Genomic DNA, 25,043 nt, shown 5'->3' with positions numbered 1-25,043 from the left:
ATGTGGCGGGCAAGTTGACAGGTGCAAAATTATTGGGGATAAATTAAACTGGCTACTTCTCAATTCCGCATTGATATTGTTCAATGCAATTGAAGAAAATAGTCCCAATATTTTGAAATCCCATTTGTCAGCTAATCAATACCTGTTGAACGCTTTGGGACTTGCTATTGGGGAAACCCAACTTTGCCAATGATCTGAGTGGTTATTGAAATCTCTGAAACCGGCAGAAATGGACATGCTGATGCCATCTATAGAAGATAAGGATTTTATTTTATTAATTAATGAACCTTTCATTATTTACTGGAAGGTCCATTACGACCCTACAAGCCTGGAGAGATATTTGTTCCTATGTTGCATCTGCTTGGTTTCTTATTTTTAACAATGAAAAGGAAAGTTGTTGCTCGGAATTGCAATGCTGTTGAGTGTTGACATGGTCGTCATGACAATGCAGTTTCAAATGGAACCAACTCTTTGTGATGGAGGCTGCAACATTCTAATGTTGTTCTTTTACTGTCTGGGATTAGACTGTTGGCAGAAGCATCTTTGGGTTACTCCTGATGGTGGATCCTGCTGGTGCCAACTTTCGCCCTTGTTTGCCTGTGACTGAATCAACACTACTGTCACAGCAGCTAAGAAAGAGTTCAGAGTAAGTGTTGATCACCAAGCCACACACAGGGTGTTTGTTTTAAGTGGGGAGGAATAGACCAGTGGAGTTTAATGTTTATTGGTTTAGGCTTTGAGGCTCTTAGTTCATCCTGGCCCCTTTGGTATGGCCCAGGTGAGGAGCACTAACTTCCCCTGGTCCCTCTCTCCCCATGACCTTAAATGGATTTCTGCTCTTCCATCTCCTTTGCAGTATGTTGAAAAGGAACATCCATTCTTCCGCATTTTGGCATTGATGGAAAATTCTATATTTTATTCATTTTCATCTTTAGAAATAATTTTATGGTGCCTTTTAAGGCATAGCCTTCCCAAAGTGGCTCACGCAAGATGAGCATAAACTATAAAAAATAACAAAATTAAGAACAGTCCCTGTGGATAGCTTTAGCCTCCACATATATTTATTCCCCTTTTAAACCATCCAACTTGGCAAACACCACTCCATCTTGTGACAGTGAATTCTACAGTTTAACCCATTTAACAGTTTAATTCTACAGTTTACTCAGGGCCAGCCCAAGACACTGTGGCACCTGAGGTGAACCCCAAAATGGCTCCCATCCCCCCGACCGACAAGGAAGAGTAAGTGAAGATCTACATCAGTAATATGGGGAAAATAAAGATCTACATCTGAATTGGTTACCCCTGTGGATTCTGCCACCTGAGGAGGTCGCCTCACCTTGCCTCATGAGTGAGCTGGCCCCTGTATACACTATGGGATGAAGCATTTCCTGATTTTCCCAGCATTCAGGTTCAGCAGATGATCCTAGGTCCTAGTACAGTTTTGAGAAAGAAACTTCTCCTTATCCACTTCCTTCCTACCAAGCACAATCCAATTCATTCACATCTATCATGTCACAATGTATTTCCCTTTCTCCTAAACTAAAAAGCCCAAAACACTGTAATGTTTCCTTACAGGGGAGCTTCTCCAGCCCCTTAATCATTTTAACTGCCCCTTTTCAAGCTCGACAATCTCTTTTTTTCAAGCCAGGCAGCCAGAACTGGACACAGCACTCCAAGTGCAGTCACATTTCTATAAAAGCATCATGATATTGGAAGTTTTCTGTTCCATCTGTTTCCAAATGACCCCCAATATGAAATCCACCTCCCTTCCCCACAGTAGTTTGAACTGAATGTAGTCAGTGCCTACACCATAAAATCATTTCCCAACAAGTATTTTGGGTGACTTATTAAGTGAGTATTGATGTAAAGAGAGTGATTTGAGAAGTGCAAATACCGTGCTAACGAAAAAGGACCAGAGACAGGCAATCACAGTTAAAACAAATCCTTCCAATCATACATTTTAAAATTTATATTCTCTACAGAGAGCAAGTGATTGAGCCAAGAAGACAGCTCCCTCTCACTAACCAGAAATAAGGGAGCAGCACCCCAGGCCATAATTAAAACTTCAAATTAGAGAATGATAATTCATTAATGGTATTGTAAAAGAGAACATGAATACAACAATGGTCTTAAAGTATGCTGGGCTCACCTGCTGTAAAAGAAATGGGGTCAGGCAATAAAATGCATTAGTATACTCCTTTAACTATATACCATTAAAGAGCTGAGCCTGATTTAGATCACAGAAAGGTTCTTTATCCTGTAATGTATTTTACTGCAAAGCAACGGTTGCGTTCCACTAAGTATGATTTAATACAGCCCTCAAAAAAAAAAAATCAATATAAAGCCTTTGTTCATACACATCTCGGGCTGTTACCTCTTATGCGTGTCAGGTAATCAAGCATAGAATTGCAGGCAGGAGGGCTTTAGGTAAGCATCCACGCTTACTTTATTTGAAATATTTATATACCACCCTTCAGTGGTACTGGTTCCAGGAGAGCTCACACAATTAGAGTATCAAAACAATAAAAGAGAGTTTGGACAGGCATGAAGTCCAATGGTCAGAAAGACACTTGCACATGTACGAGAATTCTAGGAGATTCAAATATTGCCCAGTAACTGAACAGACCTAACTGTAATTAAATATCCCTGGAAAGAATTAGCAAATTAATTGAGCAATGAGGGGAAGGATAGAACAGACCAGCCAAAGTTGTACCATGCCACTGCTTGAATTATGCCTTTTATCACATCTTTTAAAGGGGGAAAGTATCCCCTTAGGTTGCGATGAAGAAGAAAAAGCAAAGCCAGTTGCAAGCTGCCTTGTTTGATGCCTCTGCAAACAATTAATTATCACAGCCAAGTACATAAAACTACAGATTTGTATTAATTTTTTAATCGGTGACTTTATTTATTTATTTATTTATTTATTTTGGTAAAGCTCTCTGATTGTGCTACATCACTCCAGAAGTGTTCAGTTTCTGAAGAAGTCCAGTAATAATACGTAGTTTATGTTATGTAGTGAAGTTTCACCCTGGGCCAGCAGGGGGATACTGTAGATAGTTTTCACTCAGGTCCACGTCAGTTATTTTAGGCGGGGAACTCTGGGTTGTTGTTGCTACAATGTTGACAGCCGGCTGCCTATAAAAGCAGGCCGGCTGAGCTGTTTGCTAGTCAGTTCTATTCCAGCTTACAAAATAAAGAGCTGCTTTGGAGAAATCGCTGTGTCGTCTGCTATGTCAACCCACAACTTAACAGTTTACATATGGTACAAGACAGAGAACAACTCTTGCAACCACTGATGTCATTGACATGTATTACACCAAGTTGTAAAATACACGATGGGGTGGAAACGACCCTTGTATCAGTGGCTTGGACATTGCAATGCTGGAAAAGATTACATTTCCCTGCAGCTTAGATGTTGGACTGGGGAAGAAAATTTTGATTCCATGGAATGACAGAGGGCTAAGTGGGGTTTTTTTTTGTTTTTTGTTTTGTCTTGTCTTCTGTCTATGAAAGTTCACAGCACAGTAAAATATGCTATTAAGATCCTTGAGAACTGATAGATTTGCTGCCAAAGGTATTTGGAATGTGCACAATGAAACTGTTTATAAAGGCGGTTAAAAATATAGTGCTGCAAATTTGTTAATCATGGTTGTGCAGATGGAGCACAATACTGAAGGCTTGCAGACCTGTACAAACATCTGGGGAGGTTTGTTTCAGAAAATGAACAGTAGTCTACTGCCACCAGCTGGTCTGTATGTAAAAAATGCTGGTAAAATACTCCTTCAAGGAATAAAATAAGCACAGCAACGTTCAGAGAAAAGTGATCCACACCACTAAAACTTATTTTTCCATTAGGCTAGGGTGTATAAAATACTACCTTGCTTTCTCCATGTTTGTTGTGGAAGACCACAAGCACATTTCCCTCGTGAGATTTTTGGATGATCCAAGGAAGCTAAATCTAACTACTTGTGCTTTTAAATAGTTAATCGAAAGTATGCAAATCCCAGTTTTCTCCCTTTGGAAAAAAATGCTCATTTTCAGAGCTGCTCAGCTGCTGTTTGTCCATTTTACACACACACACACACTCAAAAAAAAAAAAAAACTTATGGAAAGTGTTATGTACTGAGTTGAATAGGATCCAAACTGCAGCAGTCTGATTAGTCCTAGAACAATAGGATCCAAAAGGCAGCAGTCTGATTGGTTCTAGAACAATAGGATTCAGAATGCAGCAGTCTGATTGGTCCTAGCACAATGCAGCAGTATGACTGGTTGGCAGGAACCACCCAATCATGCTCCAGATAGAAGTGAATCCACAACCTGATTGGCTTACAGTAGAATTCCGGAATTAGCCAATCATGTGCAGCCCATTGTGTAAATAATGTATATAAAGCAGATACTTTGAGGGGACTTTCATTCATTCCTCCTCGCCACTATGAGCTGAATAAAGAGCATGAAATCACTTTGCGACTCTGAGTATATTTCAGAAAGCATTCAGTTTTACCAGAGCAATGAGCAGGGGAGAGTAAGAGCAACAGCCAAAGGCATTAGAGAAAGTGACAACGAGTTCCTCTGAGTTTGACAATTGCAACATAATACAGGGCAAGGGGGTGATGAGGGAATTTTGCAGTGCTGAAAAGTAGTTTTCGTCGCCACACTTCCTTAGAGGGGAGGGGTCGGGCCAAAAAAGAAAATGCAACACTAGATTTGATGACAAGTTGCAGTTATTTTAGTAGTGCTTAAAAACAACCTAAGGTTAAGTCTTCATAAATATTCAGCCACTTGACAAACTAATCAAAGCAGCTGTGGGCGTCTCTGCTGCTCCTACACTTAGGAAGAAATCCCGCAAAATTTACCCAGGCTTGTTTAGTCAGCAATCAGCTAGAAAGACGATCCACGTAGGATTAAGCGCTTTAAACATGTTTTACTGAATTTCTCCCACTGAAATAAGAAGCAACCTTGCACGACCATTAACTTTGGCCAGGAGGCGTTTTCTCCCCGTTACTAAATTCGGTTCGCTAAGGAAAGCTTCTGTTTCACAAGAAACTCAAATGACGCCCAAAACTACATCAGTAAATAAACTAAAAACCGACTCTCTAAAACCCCCCCCACGGAACACCCATCATGGCGGACCAACGGCCGACATTCCCCCATCTTTTTGCCTTCTCCTGACCTTCCTCCCATGGGCCCTTTCGGCCAGGCCCGCCTTTTCCGGCCAGAACGCCGCGTTTGTTTGGATGGAGGGCGGAAGTGCTGGCGCCGTCGGGGAATTTTAAATCCTTGGCTGCCTCCGGGACGCCGTTGCTCTCGGCTGGGATGCCATAGGCGGCTGAGGGGGTTTGCGGCTGCTGTGATTTTAACCGGGTAAGTAATGCGAGCTAAGTCGCTATGGAGCTCGAGGGGCCTTTTATCGCAGGCTTCGATAAAAGGCGAGCCGGCAGACTGACCTTCCTTGACCTGCTAGTGAGGGGAATTCAAATTTATTTAAAAAATAATAATCATAATTAAAAAAAGCAAATTAAAAAAAAATAATAAAAATAAAGTGAGGGGAAAATATCGTATTTTATTGACGCGCGTTTTAACCCAAAACGCTCAGCGAGTCAGAGCCTCTGGCTGTTTACCAGAAGGAAGCCCCTGCATTGCAAGGGGTGGTTGTTGTTGTTGTTGTTGTTGTTGTTGTTGTTGCCAGTGATTCCCCCCCCCAAAAAAAAAAACTGTTTAGGGGCACTCTCATTTTGACTCAAGAAAATCACCATTTTATAGTTCGAATCGGGAAAAATAAATACAGTAAAAGGACAAAGATTCACAAAATGTTTAGGGGTATGCGTACCCCCAGAAAATAAAGCACTGATTGCTACTGTGTGTGTGTGTGTATATGTATATATATATATATATATATATATATATATATACACACTGTGTGTGTGTATATATATATATATATATATGCACAGTATATATATATATTTATACCCCACCTTTTCCCCTGACAGGAACTCACTTTTTTATTACATTTATCTACAATGGTACCTTGGGTTAAGAACTTAATTCGTTCTGGAGGTCCATTCTTAACCCAAAGTACCACTTTAGCTAATGGGGTCTCCTGCTGCTGCCGCTGCAAAGTTCTTAACCCGAGGTATATATTTCTGGGTTAGTGGAGTCTGTAAGCTGAAGCAGCTGTAACCTGAGGTAGCACTGTACCACCTTTATCTTTCAAAGATCTCAAAGTGGTGTACATGGTTGTCCCCATTTCGTCCTCAAACAACAACCCCGTGAGGTAGGTCATGCTAAGAGATGGTGACTGGCCCAAGGCTTCAAGGCAGAGTACAGATGAAACAAGAACAACTAATGAGGCATAGGGCAAGACAGTGCCTACACTTTACAGCAGTTTGGTGTGTTGTTTGTTGCCCCCCCCCCCTTGAGTTTTTTTTTTTAATTATTCATTTCATTTCTATAACGCCTTATATTTAAAGGGGGGGAGATCTCAGAATAGTTTACAACACATTAAAACATTAAATGAAACAATCCAGAATAGAACAGATTCCACGCTTCAAGGGAAATATTTCAGATCCTTCTCTAAGTGACATTTTGCTTTCTCCATATTTATTTACCTTCTTAATTTATATAGCTGCCCCATAGCAGAAGTGCTCTAGGAAGCCAGTGTGGTGTAGTGGTTAGAGTGTTGGACTAGGGCCTGGGAGATCAGGCTTCAAATCCCCACTCAATCATGGAGCTCGCATCACAAGAACATGTGATGTCATTGTTAAAACAGCTGCACTCGTGCTAATCTGCTACTGAGCTAGGTTCATGGTTTTTGTATTTATTTACGAAGCCCTGAACAACTTGCATCCAGGATTCTATGGGGATTGCCTGAACCCTTATATTCCTGCTTGGTCACTGATATCATCTGCAGGAGTATCTTTGATCGTTCCCCAAGTTGGTGAGGTTCCATTGCTGCTAAGGAGCCAATGTAAAATATGGGCTATAAAATATTGGCGACTCAGATCTTCAGTTAGATGATGCTCTTTATGCTCTCTGTGCAAGCTTGTAGAGAAATGTAAAGTATGAGTCTCAAAGAAGCAGAAAGCAATTGAACATGAATTCTTGTATCTGTACAGTGGTACCTCGGGATGCGAACGGGATCCGTTCCGGAGCCCCGTTTGCATCCTGAACAGAACGTAAGACGCGTCTGCGCATGCACGGTCACGTTTTACCGCTTCCGCACATGCGCGTGGCGTCATTTTTTACTGCGTGAGCGGCGAAACCCAGAAGTAATGAATTCCGTTACTTCTGGGTCACCGTGGAGTGCAACCCGAAAATACTTCTCCTGAAGCATATTTATCCCGAGGTATGACTGTACTGGGGATTTAATTGTGAGATCTGGGGTTCAAGAATCTGTGCAGGGACAGGGAGTGAGATCACACCCTTTTGCACGTTGATCTGTACGTATGTATATGTGCAGGTTTGATGTATGTGAATGCAGGGTAGAGATCATTTGGGTGGGGGAGACTAGACATACCGTATTTTTCGCTCTATAAGACGCACCAGACCATGAGACGCACCTAGTTTTTGGAAGAGGAAAACAAGAAAAAAAATCTTCTGAATCTCAGAATCCAGAACAATAGGGATTGCTGTGCAGCGAAAGCAGCGATCCCTCTTGCTGTTCTGGCTTCTGGGATAGCTGTGCAGCCTGCATTCGCTCCATAAGACGCACACACATTTCCTCTTACTTTTTAGGAGGGAAAAAGTGAGTCTTATAGAGCAAAAAATACGGTAAATGCCAAGGACAGCGATAGCACATGTGATCCTGCTTCTCCCCATTCCTATGATGCCTTCATTTGACTTGTGCATATCACTTATAGGGGGTGAAATAGATTAGGCCAAATATGTGCCATTTGTATCCCCCTTTGATGAGAGGTAGGAGATAGGAAGGTACATTTATCCTCTGTATCACTCGTTCAGCATTTAGAGGTTGGCAGCACTATTGGAAGAAATGGATCAGGCAATACAGATGACCTTCCTTGGAAGGCAGACAATAACTGTTGCAGCCTAATGTAAACAATGCGAAACTAGCATGCCATTCTTACTTCGCTTTTCTGAGTATAATCAATTCAAAGATGTAGATATCTGGCTCATAGTGTGGGATATTCTGAAGAAAAAGGAAGACAGCAAAAGCTTTCTTTTGAAGCATCAGGCTGTCGTGTGCCTGAGGAGTGAGGCTTGGTGATGGTGACCAAGGGTATATTGTGATGTCACTGGGAAATGAGCAGGACTAGGCCTTATGACAGGGCTGGTCTAACAAGGAGTAGGGCTCTCCAGATGTGTTGGACTACAACTCCCATCAACCCCAGCCAGCATAGTCAATGGCTGGGGATGGTGGGAGTTATAGTTCGTCCACAGCTGGAGGGCACTACATTAATTATCACACCTAATGAGCTAGTTTTGCCCATTTCAAGCAGGCAGTATTGCCTGCTGTGCTGACTTTGATTTGACAGATCAAGAAGAGATTTGACAGGGAGGTCTGGTCCAGCCAAGAAGACCCAGAGGCCGTGTTTCCATCCCCAACGGTAATCATCTGGTTTTCCCTTCTTCTCCTCCGCCCCCACCCTGCCACTTCTTTTTTTAGTGATGAGTTTTCACAAAGATTGACTAAAGTATTTATTAGGTATATCTTGCATTTTTTAAAAAAAAAACCATAATGTGTTAGTAATATATTCAAGTATTTAAAAGTGCTTGTAGAATTTACCCTAAAGTCAGTTTAGATGAAAGGTATAGTTCTTATTTCTTTTTTTAAAAAATTAAAAATATAAATAAGTAAGTGTTTATATTGTACTTATAGTGTTTTGCTGCTGTGACCTTTTTGGCATCAGTGGTCGCTTTTCTGTTCTCTCAGGTGCCTAAAGGAGAAAGTCTTGCCTCTCAGCATGGCTATGGATGACTATGAGGAGCTACTCAAGTATTATGAACTACACGAAACTGTTGGTACAGGTATGCTCCTTGATGATTTCAAATAAAAGCTGCTCTAAATAAAGAGCTATGAAAACGTAGCTTGCTTTATAGATTTGTTTTGTCAAAAAGCAGGGGAATCCCCCAAAGTAGCTCACAACATGAATAAAATGAAAAACAATTTAGATGATTGTTAAAGGGAGGTAGTATTTAATATTGCTTTTCCTTTCAGATTTACTGCAGCATCTAAGCATGCTTTTGCAGAAGTCAGTCCCACTAGTTTGATGCAGTGAGCAACCCAATACAGTGGTGCCTCGCAAGACGAAATTAATTCGTTCCGCGAGTCTCTTCGTCTTGCGGTTTTTTCGTCTTGCAAAGCACCCCTATTAGCGGATTAGCGCTATTAGCGGCTATTAGCGGCTTAGCAGCTTAGAAAAAGGGGGGGGGAGAGGAAAAAAAACTTGCAAGCAAGCCCATAGGGAAATTCGTCTTGCGAAGCACCTCAAAAGACGGAAAACTCTTTCGTCTAGCGAGTTTTTCGTCTTGCGAGGCATTCGTCTTGCGGGGCACCACTGTAAATGCATTTGGGACTGTACTCTTGGTTAAGAGCTGTAAGAGGAGCTTCCAGCCTCAATGTGGACAGTGTGAAGCAGCAGAGGGGATGGAGGGACTGTTAAAGCATACAGGATATAAATATATGTTAACTCAGAAGCATCTAGTGCTTAGGCTGGATGTTACAGTTGAAGATAAGGGGTTAAGCCAAAGGTTTCACAGGGTTTTGAGGCAGAAGTACAAAGAACAGAGATGGTACCATGTAGGGATATAGATCTTTAACAAGGAGTTGATCACTAGTGTTAATCCTGTAGCCTTGCCTTTTTTCTTTCCTTACTGTAGGTGGTTTTGCAAAGGTTAAACTGGCTCGTCACCTACTTACTGGAGAACAGGTTGCAATAAAAATAATGGACAAACTGTCTCTGGGGGTGAGTGACTTTCTTGCTGGGAAAGGATGGGTTTCCTTTGTACAAATAAGGTTCTAATCGTACAACTTGTTAATGTGAAACTGCACATTTGTGGCCATAAGGGAATTCAGATTTCAAGCTCGGCATCAAAGCTTCTGGAACTATGTTGAGCTCTACCTGGACAGTGCGTTTCCATAACTGAGACCTTAAAGTGGCATTTACTTGTTGCTTTTAAAATACAATCACATAAGCATGATCTAACAGGATGGGGCGGGGGAAATGTAGAGGAAGTTTCTCTATTGTGGCATGCTATTATCTGGAAATCCCACAAACCTTTCATCTCTTAGGATGATTTGCCTCGCGTCAAAACAGAAATCGAAGCCATGAAGAGCTTAAGCCACCAGAACATTTGTCGGTTATACCAGGTGATTGAGACGCCAAAGAAGATATTCATGATTCTAGAGGTAAGATTTGAAACCTCATTCTGCTTTTTAAAATACTTGCTGCTTAAGGCTAAAATGTTTCAGGAGCCTGAAATAGTCCCTGTCAGTAACTATTGGCAACTTTTTAGGATCTTTATCATGGTCCTTCACAGTGGTATGTTGTCATTTGGGGCAGAACTTTAACCTCTTACTCCTTGAAATCTTAATGTTGTCTGATTAAGGCATTGAGGGTCTCCTGTTCCAAGCTGTTGGCCTAAGGAGTGGTGGCAGCTATACAACCTAACAGGGTTAGTTTGCAACTGGTCTTTTGGCACTGTTCAAACCAACAAGAATGCTGTCCCAGAGTTTTGTGTCAGGTTCTTGGAAGTCCCCTCTTCTCTGTAACTTGTCTAGGGAGGGGATCAAGTGCCTGTAATCTTGGGGACATAGCAGGATGGGGACAAAAGTGTCTCATCATGCCGCCTTGTGTCTTGGTAGCAACCTGCATGCATGTAAGCTCCAAGCAAAACCCTCTTCCAGCATGTTAATACAATACAAGCAGCCTTTTCTCCTTGTCTATGATCATATGCCCTTTTAAAATGTAGTTTTTTTGTGGGGGGTGTTATTGGGTTGTTGTTTTTATTTTGATTATATATTTTGTGGTTTTATATTTTGATTTTGTTCTGTGAACCGCCCTGAGACCTCCAGGTATAGGGCGGTATATAATTCAATAAATAAATAATATGAAAAGTTCAGTCATGGAGTTCTAGAATTAGGCACAATAGAATATTTCCTCTCTAAACCTGCTTTCTGCAAAGTGGATCTAGTAATAATTCCTGCTGCTTTATTTATATTGTCACATCTCATGTATAATATCAAGATGGTGTACAGCAATAGATATAAACACAAGAAAACATAAAATGCCATAAAGGGCAATACAAAATGATACTGCACTAAAAGTGCCCAGAGTGGTGTTCTACCAAATACAGAAACGTGGATTTGTTAGTCTGCTTGACTGCACAAAATAGCATTTTTAAAATACAAACAAAAATTCTTTTCCTGTGTGGAGAAAAGACAGGCAGTTGACATGAGGAAGGAGTTAAATGTACAGGGGAAAGAGGAGCAAGAAGGCTTTTGAGTGACTAAAACTAAGTACAGAAGACACATTCCTCACTGGGTCTTAGCTGTGGGGTAGGGTGGGGGTACAACTAGGATCCCCACAGGCTGCATCCTGCAGCTTTGTGAGCCTCTAGAAGACCTCCCCAAATGCTAATTAAGGATTCTGTGCCCTTTTTGTAAGAAGCATACTTCTTCATTGTATATATTCTTCATATAAATGCTTTGGTATCATGCACACTGACACTGGTCTCTTGCCCTTCAATAATCTGCTTTTTGTGGTATATTCAGGAAGTGTGTGCCACACCTATGCATGCCACTGATAGGATTCTCCCAGAAATGTGTTCCTTACCTGTGGAGCCCTTGCTGACTTCTATTCCAGAAGCTGCTACTCTGTGGTGGGTTGCATTGTGCTAGGACTGGAGAACACAGGAACTGCCTGGAAATACAGACATTGGCCTTCTGCGTATTAAACATCCAACCCAAGGGATCAACAGAAGGATAGAAAATTGCCCTTTTCATAAATGAAAACTTGATTTGGTATTTTTGACAGCTTCCCGGTTTCTAGATCCCGACAGTTTTTATCAGCCTGTTTTGTTGGCTTCAAGTTTATCCAGTGCCTCTTAAACACTGTTGCCTTCTGCTTTCATTACAGTACTGCCCTGGCGGTGAGCTGTTTGATTACATCATTGCTAAGGATCGCTTAGCAGAAGAGGAAGCGCGCATCTTTTTCCGCCAGATTGTAGCTGCCATTGCATACGTACACAGTCAGGGGTATGCTCACAGGGATCTTAAGCCGGTAAGTGTGGAAGGTTGAAGCAGAGTTTCTTTGGGAATAAACTAGCTGTATGCCAGACTCCAAATAGTTTGCTAGGTTGGCTGCTCCTTCTGTTTTGCATGAAAGAAGCCCACAGCCAAAAAACCCAGTATCTGACATTCGGCCTCACTGCCATCATATCCACTGCTCTTTCCTTCTAGTCACACTTTTGTGGTTGACATGTCACAGTGCTGTTGTGACGGTTGAAGCCACAGCTGGCAGAACTTCCATGCTGCAGTCTAGGCTCTGCACCTAGCGAGATGATGCTCCCTTGCCCATAATCTATGGTCCTCCAAGCTTTGCCTGCCCAACTGTTTCTGGCAAACAGTTCACTGTCTACTTTGTTTCACTTCCTTCAACCACCATCCCTTAACTAAAACTTAGGAACTAGGCTTCTCCCTTTCCATAGAACATACAGCCCTTCCCTTCCTTTGATTAGCTTTTATTTGCCTTGGTTTGGTTGCCAGCCAAACTGACATCTTTCTCATCCCTTATAGAAGCTGCATTGTGAACAGCTTAGTTCCCAGAGCATCTGAGCATGCTGTGCCACTAATCCCACTCAGCATAATTAGTGTCGTAGAGATTTTAGTGCAAGCTCCATAAAGATTCCTTTTGATTTTCTTCCAGTTCTTTCTCTAGCTCGGTCTAACTAAGAGACCACCTGGTTTTGTTTTCTATGTATGTTTTTAGGGTTGGGAATTTGACTGGAGTTTGTTTTCTCCTCGTCAACAATTTACAGCATAAGGTTTCTGTGTAAATTTACTTGCTTCTAATGTGCGGGTGGCGCTGTGGGTTAAACCAACAGAGGCTAGGACCTGCCGATCAGAAGGTCGGCAGTTCGAATCCCCATGATGGGGTGAGCTCCCGTTGCTCGGTCCCTGCTCCTGCCAACCTAGCAGTTCGAAAGTACGTCAAAGTGCAAGTAGATAAATAGGTACCTCTCCAGCGGGAAGGTAAACGGCGTTTCCGTGCACTGCTCTGGTTCGCCAGAAGTGGCTTAGTCATGCTGGCCACATGACCCGGAAGCTGTACGCCGGCTCCCTCGGCCAGTAAAGCGAGATGAGCGTCGCAACCCCAGAGTCAGTCATGACTGGACCTAATGGTCAGGGGTCCCTTTACCTTTACCTTTAATGTGCAATCTCTCTTGTCAGGAAAACTTGCTGATTGATGCCGAGCATAACCTGAAGCTGATCGACTTTGGTCTCTGTGCAAAACCATTGGTGAGTTTGTGCAAAGCAATGAACTCTGCCATTTTGCCAATGTCACTAGAAAACACGGGATGCTATTGCTGTCATCAAGGTGCGATGATTGCTGTTTCATCTCCAAACCAAACCATGTCAGAGGTTTCCTGTCTTTCCTTCCTGCTCCAGAGATGCATTCTGATTAAAGCTGGATTTAAATAGCTCTGCTCAGCCATGGGCATTCTGAAGCCCTGCCATTCACTTGGTTCATACTGAAAGGTGTGATGTGATTTGGTTTGCGTTCAGATGACATGCTCCCCCATGATATATCTTGATTTATCTTCTTTCCTACATTGTGGCTCTTCCCAGTACAATACTGAAGCAATTCAAAACATGTAAATATTGCAGAATGTTGGGCTGCTGGCTTCAGCAGATTGTTGAATTTCTGTTGGTAAAGGATTGGAAACACAGGATCCTGAACACAAGCTTGTTATTAGACAGCTCTTTCCTTTCTTTATCTGGCCCTATGTGTGCTAAATTGAATTTAAGTGGGTTTGCGTACTTTGGCAGGTTAAAACGGAACAGGGTTAGAAGGTGGTTAGGGTGTCCTAGAGTTGCAGTTGGCAAACAAACTTAACTTCAGATATATAATGATTTAGAGCAGGCATCCCCAACCTGCGGACCTCCAGATGTTTTGGCCTACAACTCCCATGATCCCTAGCTAACAGGACCAGTGGTCAGGGATGATGGGAATTGTAGTCCAAAACATCTGGAGGGCCCGAAGGTTGGGGATGCCTGACATAGAGTGGCTGAAAGGTGAAAGAGAAGAATGCAATAGCTTAACCCAGTGGTTTTCAACCAGTGTGCTGTGGCACCCTGGGGTGCCTTGATGATAGTCAGGGGAGCTGTGGGCGGCATTGGCCTCCGTCCCTCTTTCCTTCCCTTCCTCCTCTGATGCCCTCTCGTGTCTTTGCCTGCCAAAGGTCTGCACAGCTACACAGCAGCAGACGTGGCTACAAGCTCCCCAGGCGGATGGAGCCTCTGGGGCTGCCCGGGGGGTGTTTCCCAGGCCCCTGTGGGGGAGTGTGAGGAGGCACCTCTCTTTGGGGCAGGGGGGGCAGCTCATAGACAAGGGGCGGCAGCTGCTGCTGCTGCCCAGAGGACTCCCAAGGAGAAGAGAGGAGGCTGAACACCACAAGGGGAAGGTGTTCGAAAAAAAGTGAGAGGCTGCCAGCTCTGCAGGCAAGAGGTGACATATCAGGGTGCCACAGAAAGAATGTAGTTGGTCAAGGGAGACTCAAAAAGGTTGGTTTAACCCCATTGGGAACTGGGGAAGCAATCCAACTTTGCTTTTAGCATCTTAGATATTTCGGGCTGACAATGCCCACTGTCAATTGCATCCATATCGAGGTGAACTGCAAAATGTGTCCTGTTGCAGATGTAGCTTACTATGTTGTTCTTGCTGTAGGGTGGTCTGGATTACCATCTAAGCACTTGCTGTGGAAGTCCAGCCTACGCAGCACCAGAGTTGATTCAGGGCAAAGCTTACATTGGCTCAGAGGTATTGTAGTAGATTCTTTAACATTTCTCGATATTGACTCTTGCATACACATTTTCTTTACAGAATGGCTGCTGCGTAAAATGTAACAAAGTCCGTTAACTTTCTGAAGCGGGAGCCATTTTAAAGGGGCATACATGACAACTGTGTATGTGGATAATATTGTTTTCAGTGTCTTCAAAGATGCGGTCGTAGTCTCTGGTCATCCCTTCAGTGCTGTTGCTTCTTTTATTCCTCTTCTGCAATATCTTCCTCTGTTACCTTACAGTGGTGCCTCGCAAGACGAACGCCTCGCAAAACGAAAAACTCGCAAGACGAAAGAGTTTTCCGTTTTTGAGTCGTTCCGCAAGACGAATTTCCCTATGGGCTTGCTTCCATAGGGAAATCTCTGGGGACCTCTTTTAATTGCTGGCGGTGGGGAGCAAAGCCTTTCGCCCCCCTCCGGCCTTCAGAAGAGGTCCAGGAAGGCCAGCGGTGGGCGAAAGTCTTTGCTCCCTCCCCCCCCCCCGCCTGCCTTCCCGGGATAGCGGAGAAGCGCAGCGCGTTTCTCTGCTATCCCGGACGGCTTTTGAAGGCAGGCGGGGGGGGGGGGAGCAAAGACTTTCGCCCACCGCCTGCCTTCAGAAGACCTCCGCTGTCCCGGGGGCTTTTAAAATGCTGGGGGTCGGCAGCAAAGCCCTCCTGTCCCCGGAGCTTCTGAAGGCTGGCGGTGGGAAGAAAAGCCCTTGCCCCCCCCCCCCCAGCCTTCAGAAGAGGTCGGGGGACAGACTGTCCCCGGACCTGGTCTGAAGGCGGTTTCCATAGGAACGCATTGATTGATTTTCAATGCATTCCTATGGGAAACCGTGCTACGCAAGACGAAAAACTCGCAAGAAGAAAAAACTTGCGGAACGAATTAATTTCGTCTTGCGAGGCACCACTGTATAGAGTAGGCAATGTGGGCACCCTCCAAATGGAACAGGAAAGCCTTCTTCCTGCCAGTCTTGAACCTTTTGTCTTAACACTCTATGAGCTGTGTGCTCTACCTCTCCTCTAATGGCATACATTGCTGAAAGGCTAAATCTGTGGCAGTGTCCACACTTTTTTCTGGCCTTTGTTGTCAATGACTCAGTGGTGGGTTCTGAGAAATTTATGGGTGCTAGGGCCCAAGGGGCAGAGGCTTCTTCTTGACCTCACCCTGTTTTAAATTATGTGGTAGTCAATCCCCTACTTTGCTCCAAACTAATCTCCTCCCCATCTTGCAGCTAGGATGAGCATTATCCCTGCAATTACACTGTCCTTTTGGGGGACATTGAAAGCTGGAGATGAAGGCTGGGGCTTGTTGCTGAAATGCTTTGAAGTCACAGGACCACAGAATGCAAACCTTTGTCTCTTGCTCACCCACCCACAAAGGAAACCTCTTGGAGCTGCAAGGGAGCTGGGGTTTGTTACTGTAGGGGAGGGCTTTCTCGCAAGGTGTGCCACACAACTGCAGGGGTGATCACGGCTCCAGCTTCATGGTTGGGCAAGAGACTGGGGCTTGTTGTTTTCTCCAGAGTGCAGCAGTGCAACCTTTGTGGCCAGCAACACCCCAAGGGCTTGGGGACCTCAAGGGCTGGGCAGATAACATCAAAAGTTGATAGCCAGTACCTACCATACTGTTCAGAGGTGACTATGACTTTGTTTATTATTGTGTATTAGGGCTGTGTGGGATGTTTGTGCACAAAGTGACTAACCTTTATATTTTTCTAACTTACCTGCTTGTCATCCCAGGCTGACATTTGGAGCATGGGAGTGCTTTTGTTTGCTCTGCTCTGTGGATTTCTACCATTCGACGACGATAATGTTATGGTGCTCTACAAGAAAATAGTGGTATGTATTCTGGCATATGTACTGTTTCCAACAGGGTTTGGGGGATTTGCAGCAAGAAGCTCTTTCATAGCTCTTAAAACTTGTTCTCTTGATCTTGATGATTCTCATGGAAGCATCAGGATGCTCTTTTGTGATATTCCAGTGGCTTTTTTTTTTTTAAAGGCCCACCTTGGGATAATCTTGGCATTAAAATTCTGCTATGTTCTTTCTTCAATTCCCCCACCCCACCCAAACATTCTTGTAGTCTGTTAGACACTATCGACTATCTTAGCAGAAAGGCACCCAGGCTCTTGTATTGTGTTTCGGTCAGCCTTTGAGGAAATCTCTTAAAAGTGCTCATTCATGGCAAGAGGCCAGGGCAGTAGCTTTGGCATGCAGAAGCACTCATTCAGCTGTAAGCACCCACATGATTTAATCTGCCCAGAACAATTTCTTCTCTTGCACCTTAGTCAGGCGTGTAATTATTTTTATGCTGCATGCATTAGTCTTGGAGGTGTGCCGACTTTTTCTCCCCATTTTGTGAAGTACAGAAGGTACAGGCCATCTGTAGCATCCTCCCCCCACATCCTGCCCCCTTGCTTGCTAGGGGGCAGGGGGAGCATATTGGTGAGAAGGCACACTCTGTATTATCTGGCTCTAGATAGGGTAGTGCATTAAATCTCACTTGTGATAAATGTTCAGGTCAGCACCTAAGAAACCTGTGCAACTATAACTTGACACAGTGCCGATCAATTGGGCCTAATCATGCTTGGCTGTAAATCCAGCAGCGTGTCTGCAAAATGGCCCTAAGGTTTGGCCAATAGCCTGTGCTTAACTTAATCACAACTCTTAGTGCTGCCACTAGGCAGGGGGTTACCTCTTACTCTGCTCAACACCTTCAACCTCAATGGCTACATGTTCTGCATGCAGAAGGTCCTAGGTGTTGTCCCAGAATCTCTGGTAGCAGATGAGAGGTGTCTGCTTTGAGACCCTGGAGAGTTGTTGCCGGTTAAAGTAGGCAGCACTGGACTTGAAGGTCTACAGGTTTGATTCTGTAGAAGGCAGTCTGAGTGTTTGTGCTGTGCTGGACTTGAGGGCTTCCTGATTTGGCCTTATAATGAAAGTAGGCTATTCTAAGGCCTGGGTTAGGTAGCCAGCTGCCTCTTGTAACTTGACTTGCAGCTAATATGTGAGCTAATACTAGATAAAGTTAGATTATGTAATGTACTGCTGGCTCATACTATAGTTGTGTAATATATAAAAAAAATAAAAAATTCTCCAGTAGCACCTTAGAGACCGACTAAGTTTGTTCTTGGTATAAGCTTTCGTGTGCATGCACACAAAAGCTTATACCAAGAACAAACTTAGTTGTTCTCCACGGTACTACTGGAAATTTTTTTTATATATTTCGACTGCATCAGACCAACATGGCTACCTACCTGAATATGGTTGTGTAGGCACTTCTAGATTTCTTCTGAAACAAACTCCTATGTAACTAGCTTTTAGAGATGATCTGCAGTCAACATCTTCTAGTTGCGTGAGATTAAACATTTCACAGATTTCCCATCCATGTGTTTTTCCTTTGAATCTAACTAGGTCTGTCTCTTCTAAACTGAAGGGTCCTAATTTAGCTTTTCCTCTACTATAGAAGGCATTCTTTTTTTTTTTTAATAATTTTTATTGGGTTTTTACATTTTATAACAACAGACACACACACAAAGACAAAAACACAGAGATACAATTTCATACCCTAATTTTCTTTACCCACTTTCATTGACTTCCCCCCACCCCCTCCTCTTACATCCCAGTTCCAATAATTAATTCAGCAAGTTCTTACCTAACCTCTTAAACATATTCATATTGCTTTTAAAAATTTAATTCTTTTTGTTTATCTATATTCAACTTATCCAATTCTCTTATAATCATTAATTTCTTTTTTTTTTAAGGTCGCTAACTTCCCTTCCACAAATTTTTCCCTTTATTATATTAATTATAGGTCACATTGACCAAATAAACAAATCATAACATTTTATAGTTCTATTCTCTCTCCCCACCCTGCCCCGGTTTCTGTCCCTTCCCAAACAAATGTCCAAAAAAACAAACAAAAAATAGTTCTTAGCCCGGATTCCTCACGTCCGAGGCGTCTGATTCTCTGTCAGTCCCTCTCTGCCAACTATATTGGTAGTCCTCTTTGTTGGTCCTAAGACCCCGAAGGAGTTCAGTCAGAGTCACATCATATTTTCTTTCATCCAGAATGTTTAAAAGTGGTTGCTGCGAAGGATCATCTACTTTTCCATACTCCAGAGGAAAGTCCCAATCATGTTGCTTTATTCTTTTTAGTTTTAATATTCCAAGTACTCCAGGGACTTCCCTCTTCTTCTTTCTCATCTTTCGCAGGTTTGTAATCCAAAGGTCTTCTTGCTCGTACTCTAACAGTGTAGATTCCTGATTGATATTTTCCACTTGTAGTGTCTGCACTCCTTCTTTCCTCTCTGTCAATTCCAAAAGCATCTCTTCCTGCTCAGCTGCAGAGTTTTTGTCATACGTCTCCTTTGTGCATTCAGCAGAGTTGTTTGTTTCAGAATTCAAGGTCATAAATACTTTGCTCAGAGCCATACTCTGCTCTTGCAGGATTCCCACGAGAAAGAACATTTTTTCTATCTCCGCCAGTAATTTTCCCTCTGCAGCCATTGTAATGTCACTAATTCCCCCTAGGGGGCTTTCAGTTATTTAGTAGTCCTTTTCCAATAATCTGTTACTTTGTTATTATCACTACTTTGTTTCCAATCACCTCAGCTCAAATGTATCACCTTTAATTCAGAGAGTTGTTAAATAACAAAATTCTTTACTTTGTCCGCCCGTTTGACAGCTCCTTTGACAGCTGTCAAACTCCTTTCACTTTTTCCTCCGGCACACAAACAGGACACTCCCGGGTTTTGGGGGGGGATTACACACAAAGTTCCAAAGTTCCTCCCTTTCTCTCCAGCACGAAAACTTCTTCTATCAAATTTGTGAAAAACTTTTAAATCATCAAAACAGTATTCATTCCGCCTTAATTCTCCGTTCCTTGCTTTAAATCGTCTATAAGTAGAGGGGGTGCGGACTTCCCTTTAACACATCCCCCGATCGTGCCGAATTCAAAAGGTAAAATTTTTTTAAAGTCCAAATTCCACTACTCACGGGTCCTTTATTATCCAATCCGAATTTTGGGAAGAAAGTCAGCGCTCTCCGGCCATGGCTCGCGGCTTCGCTCCACTGAAGTAGCGGTCTACTCTCAGCACCACGCCACTCTCCGTACCCTCTCCGTAGCCTTTAAAAAGGCTCTTCGTGGGTCGGGGAGGGCGCTTAAGGTGCCCACCGAGTCACCAAGTCCGCAGGCTTCCGCGCCTGCGGTTTCTAAGGGTCCCTGTGTCGCCGGCACGGCAAGACCCGTCTTCAGCGGAGCCGATCCCCTCCGGAGCTCGGAGGGAATCCGCCATTAGCCGTTCGCGCTAACCCGGAAGTGTGTAGAAGGCATTCTATGTCCTGACCTCATTTCTAGTCTTCTCTAGCTTTGGAGGAAAGACAACTCTCCTGCTCTGCCCAGTGTCAGTGATATGGCTACATATTAGCTTGTTAAATAAGGTGTGCCCTGTCCTTTGCATCCCTTAAGTTTGTTGGTGATTATTGTGTCTGCCCTTGGAATGTGGATGTTTTCCCAAGAGAAGATTCTCTGATCTTCAGTAACGAAGACCCAGACCTTTCAAATGAATAAACCCTTGGAAGCATTGCTTTAAAACAATGTACAATTACATGGTAATATAGTATATTTAAGGACAAAATGTAAAGATGCAGATTTTGATAGAACTGAAAAGAGCTTTGGGGAAGCAATTGGTTGCATATCTCAGAATCAGGGTTCACAATACAGGAGAAGGTATGGAGGAAGGAAGTTAGCATCTGGGGAGCCTGACTTGCCTTATGACTTTGTGGTGGGCATTGAATATAAACTGGGTGTAGGGAGGGAACTAACTTTAATAATAACCACATTTCACCCTAAGGTCCCAGGGTGGGGTGTAACAATTTTAAAGACAACAATAAAAACAGTTTTAAATAGAAAAAAAATACAGTCACGAAAAGTAGGACAGGGTCCTGAAAATATACACATCAGCTGTCAAAGGCCAGGGTAAATAGGTGTGTCTTCAGCATTAGCTGAAAAATCTATATGGAAACCCAGCCAGTAATCTAACCGCTGCATTTTGGACCAATTGAAGTTTCCGAGTCTTCTTCACACTGTGCACAGTGCAATAATCAAATTTGGAAGTATAGGGGGAGCCCCTGGTAAATGAGCTCTGCATTGGTGTTCAGAAGCTCTGAAGAGGCAGGAAGACACAACCCTCCTGTTCCTCCCACTAAAGGCATCTTTACTGTTTCTCCAAAAGCAAGAAAGGGAAACTTGAGGCTCATATGATTCTGTTGAACTCCAGCTCCCATCAGCACCAACCAGCATGGCCAGTAGCCAGGAATAATGGGAGTTGTAGTCCAGCAACGTCTGGAGGGCCACCATCCCTGCTGGGAAACAGGGTCTTAAAATCCTCACAGAGCTTGTTTCCAGTAAGCTTAAGATACGAGAGGCTATTGTAAAAAGTTTCTTAAAAAATTGATGGTTAGACTAAGAATGTATTATGCACACCAAATGACTAGGTGGGAGAAGGAAGGGGAAAGGCCCCCTAATGCCTGTAAACAAGGAGTGATTAAGATCTTTTTAAGGTGTCCAGGTCTGTGGCTCAAAACTACAAGATACCTTGTGGATCTTGAGCCTTTGGATTGTTCTTCTGTCGCTTACCTGGTCATCAAGCAAAATCTATTTCCTTTATAAACCTAAGTTCTCAGGAACAGCTTTCAATAGTTTCCTATCTGCTCTTCAGTAGATGGATGAGTGCTGCCCACAGATTAAAATCACTTCTAGTTTTTCACTTCCAGCCCTCTTAAATTTGACTTATCAGAAGCTAGAGAAGTAAAGCAGCTGATCAAAAACTATAGCTGTAGCCTACATTTATATTTGGGGACTAAATGTGCAGAATATAATGTCCTTGACTCATCCAGTGCAGTGAGGTGACGTCTGCAATGATTGAGTGCTATCATGCAGACTGTGGAAAGCTTCAATCGTATGGAGAATTGGGTATTACACTGGCTATTAACACTGAATTTCATTCATGCTCTTTGAGTTCACTCTTCTAAAGATGAGCGGTTTCATACTTAATTTTTTTGTCTGCTTTTGGAGTAAAATCTTGCGCTGCATAGATACCCATGTTGGTCCATTTAATGTTCCTACCAACTTGCCCACTGGAGGTCAGGCTGTGTTGCTGTTACTTTTCAGGGTCAACCCTGAAACCTAACAAGCACCCTATATTTTGCTTGGGGGGTGGGTGGTAGAAAACTCTGATTGGTTCAAGTGATGGCTGTTCCACTAATTCAACTAGAACTAATGCTAAAACTACTTTCTCTACAGAGGGGGAAATATGAGACACCAAAATGGCTCTCACCTGCCAGTGAACTACTGCTGCACCAGATGCTCCAGGTAATAAGAGCATAAGCGCAATGGACCAATGGTTCAGTATTCTGTTCTCACAGTGACCAACCCAGATGTCTATGGAAAGTCCACCAGCAGGATTTGAGTGCAACAGCACTCTTCCAGCCCCTGATTCCCAGTGACAGATATTCAGAGGCTTCCTGAGTCTGGCCGTGGTGGGAGAACATAGCCATTGTCAGTGACCTATAGCCTTATCCTTCATAGATTTGATCCATCCAAGTTGGTGGCCATCTCCACATCTGGTGGAAGCAAATTCTCTTTCTGCCCCACTTCTAGTAAATGTCTTCTTTTCTCTGGAATGGTCTTCTAATAGGAGCAGTGATTTAAGGAACGTTGGTGTTTTAAGTCCACAGAGCCCTGAAAGAGGTCCATCCCGTTTTCCACAGTGGCCAGTTAGGTGCTTCCGAGAAGCTCACCATTAGGGCATGCAAGCTGGCCTTGAAGCATGCTGTCTCTGGAGGTTGCATCTATCATAGCTAATAGCTGTCAACAGCCCTATCCACCATGAATTTGTCTCATCACTTCTTATAGCATTGCACCTTTATTATATAGAGAGGTGGGTAATACATGAAGGCTTCAGCTTAGGTCGCTTTAGTAAAAAGCAACTACTGTTCTTCCTTTTACCCCACCTTGTTGTTAAAAAGGGGGAGAAATCCCAAGCTGCTTAACAAAAGTGGGAAATTAAGATGGATGTGACCAGACTCTCTCCTGCCAGTTGCAGGGATTCAAGTTACTGATCCTTGTGCCTCACCCAGACATCACAGTGGTACTAACAGCATTTTACAGTTTTACAGTTTCTTAACATACTAAAGCAAATGAACGGAACATTACACCCCTGAAATCAGGGCTGATGGAATGGTTTGTTCCTGTTATCCGGAACAGGAACATCATGATAGTTTTCAGGACAAACCTTCAGACATGTCTTGGAAAAACTATGTTTAGCCTTTTGCTTAACTTCACAGCTCCATCCTTATAGCAGAGGATTGCTAAAATATATGGTACAGTTATTTATTCTGATTAAAGTAACTGTTTCTTGAAATGCACTTCTACTCTTACCCACTAGGTGGACCCAAAGAAACGGATTATGGTTAAGCATCTCTTAAGTCACCCGTGGCTCATGCATGGCTACTCATTTGCTGTCCAGTGGCAAAGTAAATACCCTGTGAGTAAATGAATTCATCTGAACAAGAGCAATATAACAAAGCTGAATCTAGGCTGATGTGGCATGGTAACAAGGTGAAGTGTCTCTCCTAAATGGAACACTAAACTGAATCTTCTAGGCCTTTCCCAGAGTGTTGTGTGTTTAAAAGAGTTCAGAATTCTTATAGTGAAAGAAATCAGTATCCTTGCATGATGCAGCCAGCTGCTAAGCATTTTGTGTACTGTCTGCACCAGTGGTTAATACAAGTCTCCTGTGGGTTTCTAGACTGAGCTCAAGAGCAAGCTACACCTTTATTCTGTACTTGCCTACCATTGTGAAGTTTTAAAGAGCATGTGCAACACACTTAACAATGAGCCATATATGTGTATCTGTGTCAAAACAACCTGATTTAACTGGAATCCAACAGCAGTGATGAGAGAGATATGACATATTATTATTTTATACACACAGTGGTACCTCGGGTTAAGTACTTAATTCGTTCCGGAGGTCCGTACTTAACCTGAAACTGCTTTTAACCTGAAGCACCACTTTAGCTAATGGGGCCTCCTGCTGCTGCCGTGCTGCCGGAACACGATTTCTGTTCTTATCCTGAAGCAAAGTTCTTAACCTGAAGCACTACAGCAGAGTCTGTAACCTGAAGCGTATGTAACCCGAGGTACCACTGTATTATATAACTAAATTGCTGTTGCCTTTCTTCCTCATTAAGTCAGCATTGAACACATGAGCATATAGCTCAGTGGTGGGGACCTTCTGGCCCATAGGTCTAGCTAGATCCACCAGTCTGTTCCCCGCAAACCACACCGACCTTCTGCTTCTGATGCCATGCCTGATGTCGGGTGCAGGAAATTTTAAGCCACAACTAATAATGAAGAAGCATAAGTGTGCTCGCAATTCTTCCTTTGTATTCCTGACTCTAAGCCAGGAGTGAAATGGATCAGATGTATCTTGAGCCAATGAAAGCCTGGCAAAGTGACCTGCAATCATAGACACATACATAGGAAGCAGCTGATTGACTTTGTCTATCAAGCCTGGCATGGGATGTTCTGAGCAGCAGAGGCTCTCCACAGTGTTGAGTAGAGACCTTTCTGTGCAGCCAAATAAGCAGCAGGTCCATTTGAAATCTAGTGGATGCTGTGCTTGCATATAGGCGATGAGCCCGACGAAATTATTCACACCGGCCACTGCCCATTGAGTGTCACTGTTTCTCTATACTAGAACATTCTGCCTTTATTTATGCTTGGCTACATATACTTAAACATATTATGTTTCAATTCTTCTCTCTCGGACTGCAAAGTAACAGTATGCTGTAGCACCAGGCACAATAGGAGATCATCCAGAATTGGTTTCAATCCAGAAATAACTGCTAGTGAGAACAAGCTGAGACATACTAGCTCTCGGCATCTAAACATCTGACACTATATCATTTCTGCTGAGTGAACTATGAAAAATACACAAAATAGGGCTGCAAAAACTAATAGGAAATTGA

The 25,043-nt window shown here is 43.2% G+C and overlaps 1 protein-coding gene and 1 long non-coding RNA gene across 4 annotated transcripts in view; one reads left to right on the top strand and one right to left on the bottom strand.

The window, feature by feature from the left end:
* LOC309332616 overlaps window positions 1-8,241 on the bottom strand; it is a 34,181-nt gene extending 25,940 nt beyond the window's left edge. Inside the window, exon 1 of the long non-coding RNA XR_014152247.1 lies at window positions 8,085-8,241. This is a non-coding gene — a long non-coding RNA (uncharacterized lncRNA). The remainder of the gene's footprint in view (window positions 1-8,084) is intronic.
* MELK (maternal embryonic leucine zipper kinase) overlaps window positions 551-25,043 on the top strand; it is a 37,346-nt gene continuing 12,853 nt past the window's right edge. Inside the window, exons 1-10 of one of the 3 annotated variants that reach the window (XM_081845071.1) lie at window positions 551-646; window positions 8,891-8,985; window positions 9,838-9,923; window positions 10,250-10,366; window positions 12,096-12,239; window positions 13,409-13,477; window positions 14,907-14,999; window positions 16,749-16,847; window positions 22,315-22,383; window positions 23,459-23,557. In XM_081845071.1, coding sequence (XP_081701197.1) covers window positions 558-646; window positions 8,891-8,985; window positions 9,838-9,923; window positions 10,250-10,366; window positions 12,096-12,239; window positions 13,409-13,477; window positions 14,907-14,999; window positions 16,749-16,847; window positions 22,315-22,383; window positions 23,459-23,557 — 960 coding nt within the window. In that variant the 5' untranslated portion in view covers window positions 551-557. Of the gene's footprint in view, window positions 647-5,212; window positions 5,362-8,319; window positions 8,565-8,890; window positions 8,986-9,837; window positions 9,924-10,249; window positions 10,367-12,095; window positions 12,240-13,408; window positions 13,478-14,906; window positions 15,000-16,748; window positions 16,848-22,314; window positions 22,384-23,458; window positions 23,558-25,043 lie in introns of those variants that run through there. The other 2 variants (XM_081845070.1, XM_081845072.1) reach the window with 2 other exon arrangements.

The sequence above is a fragment of the Podarcis erhardii genome, assembly GCF_964252035.2.
Source record: "Podarcis erhardii genome assembly, chromosome: 17".
In the NCBI taxonomy this organism is placed as follows: Eukaryota; Metazoa; Chordata; class Lepidosauria; order Squamata; family Lacertidae; genus Podarcis; species Podarcis erhardii.
This window is presented reverse-complemented; position numbering and strand designations above follow the sequence as displayed.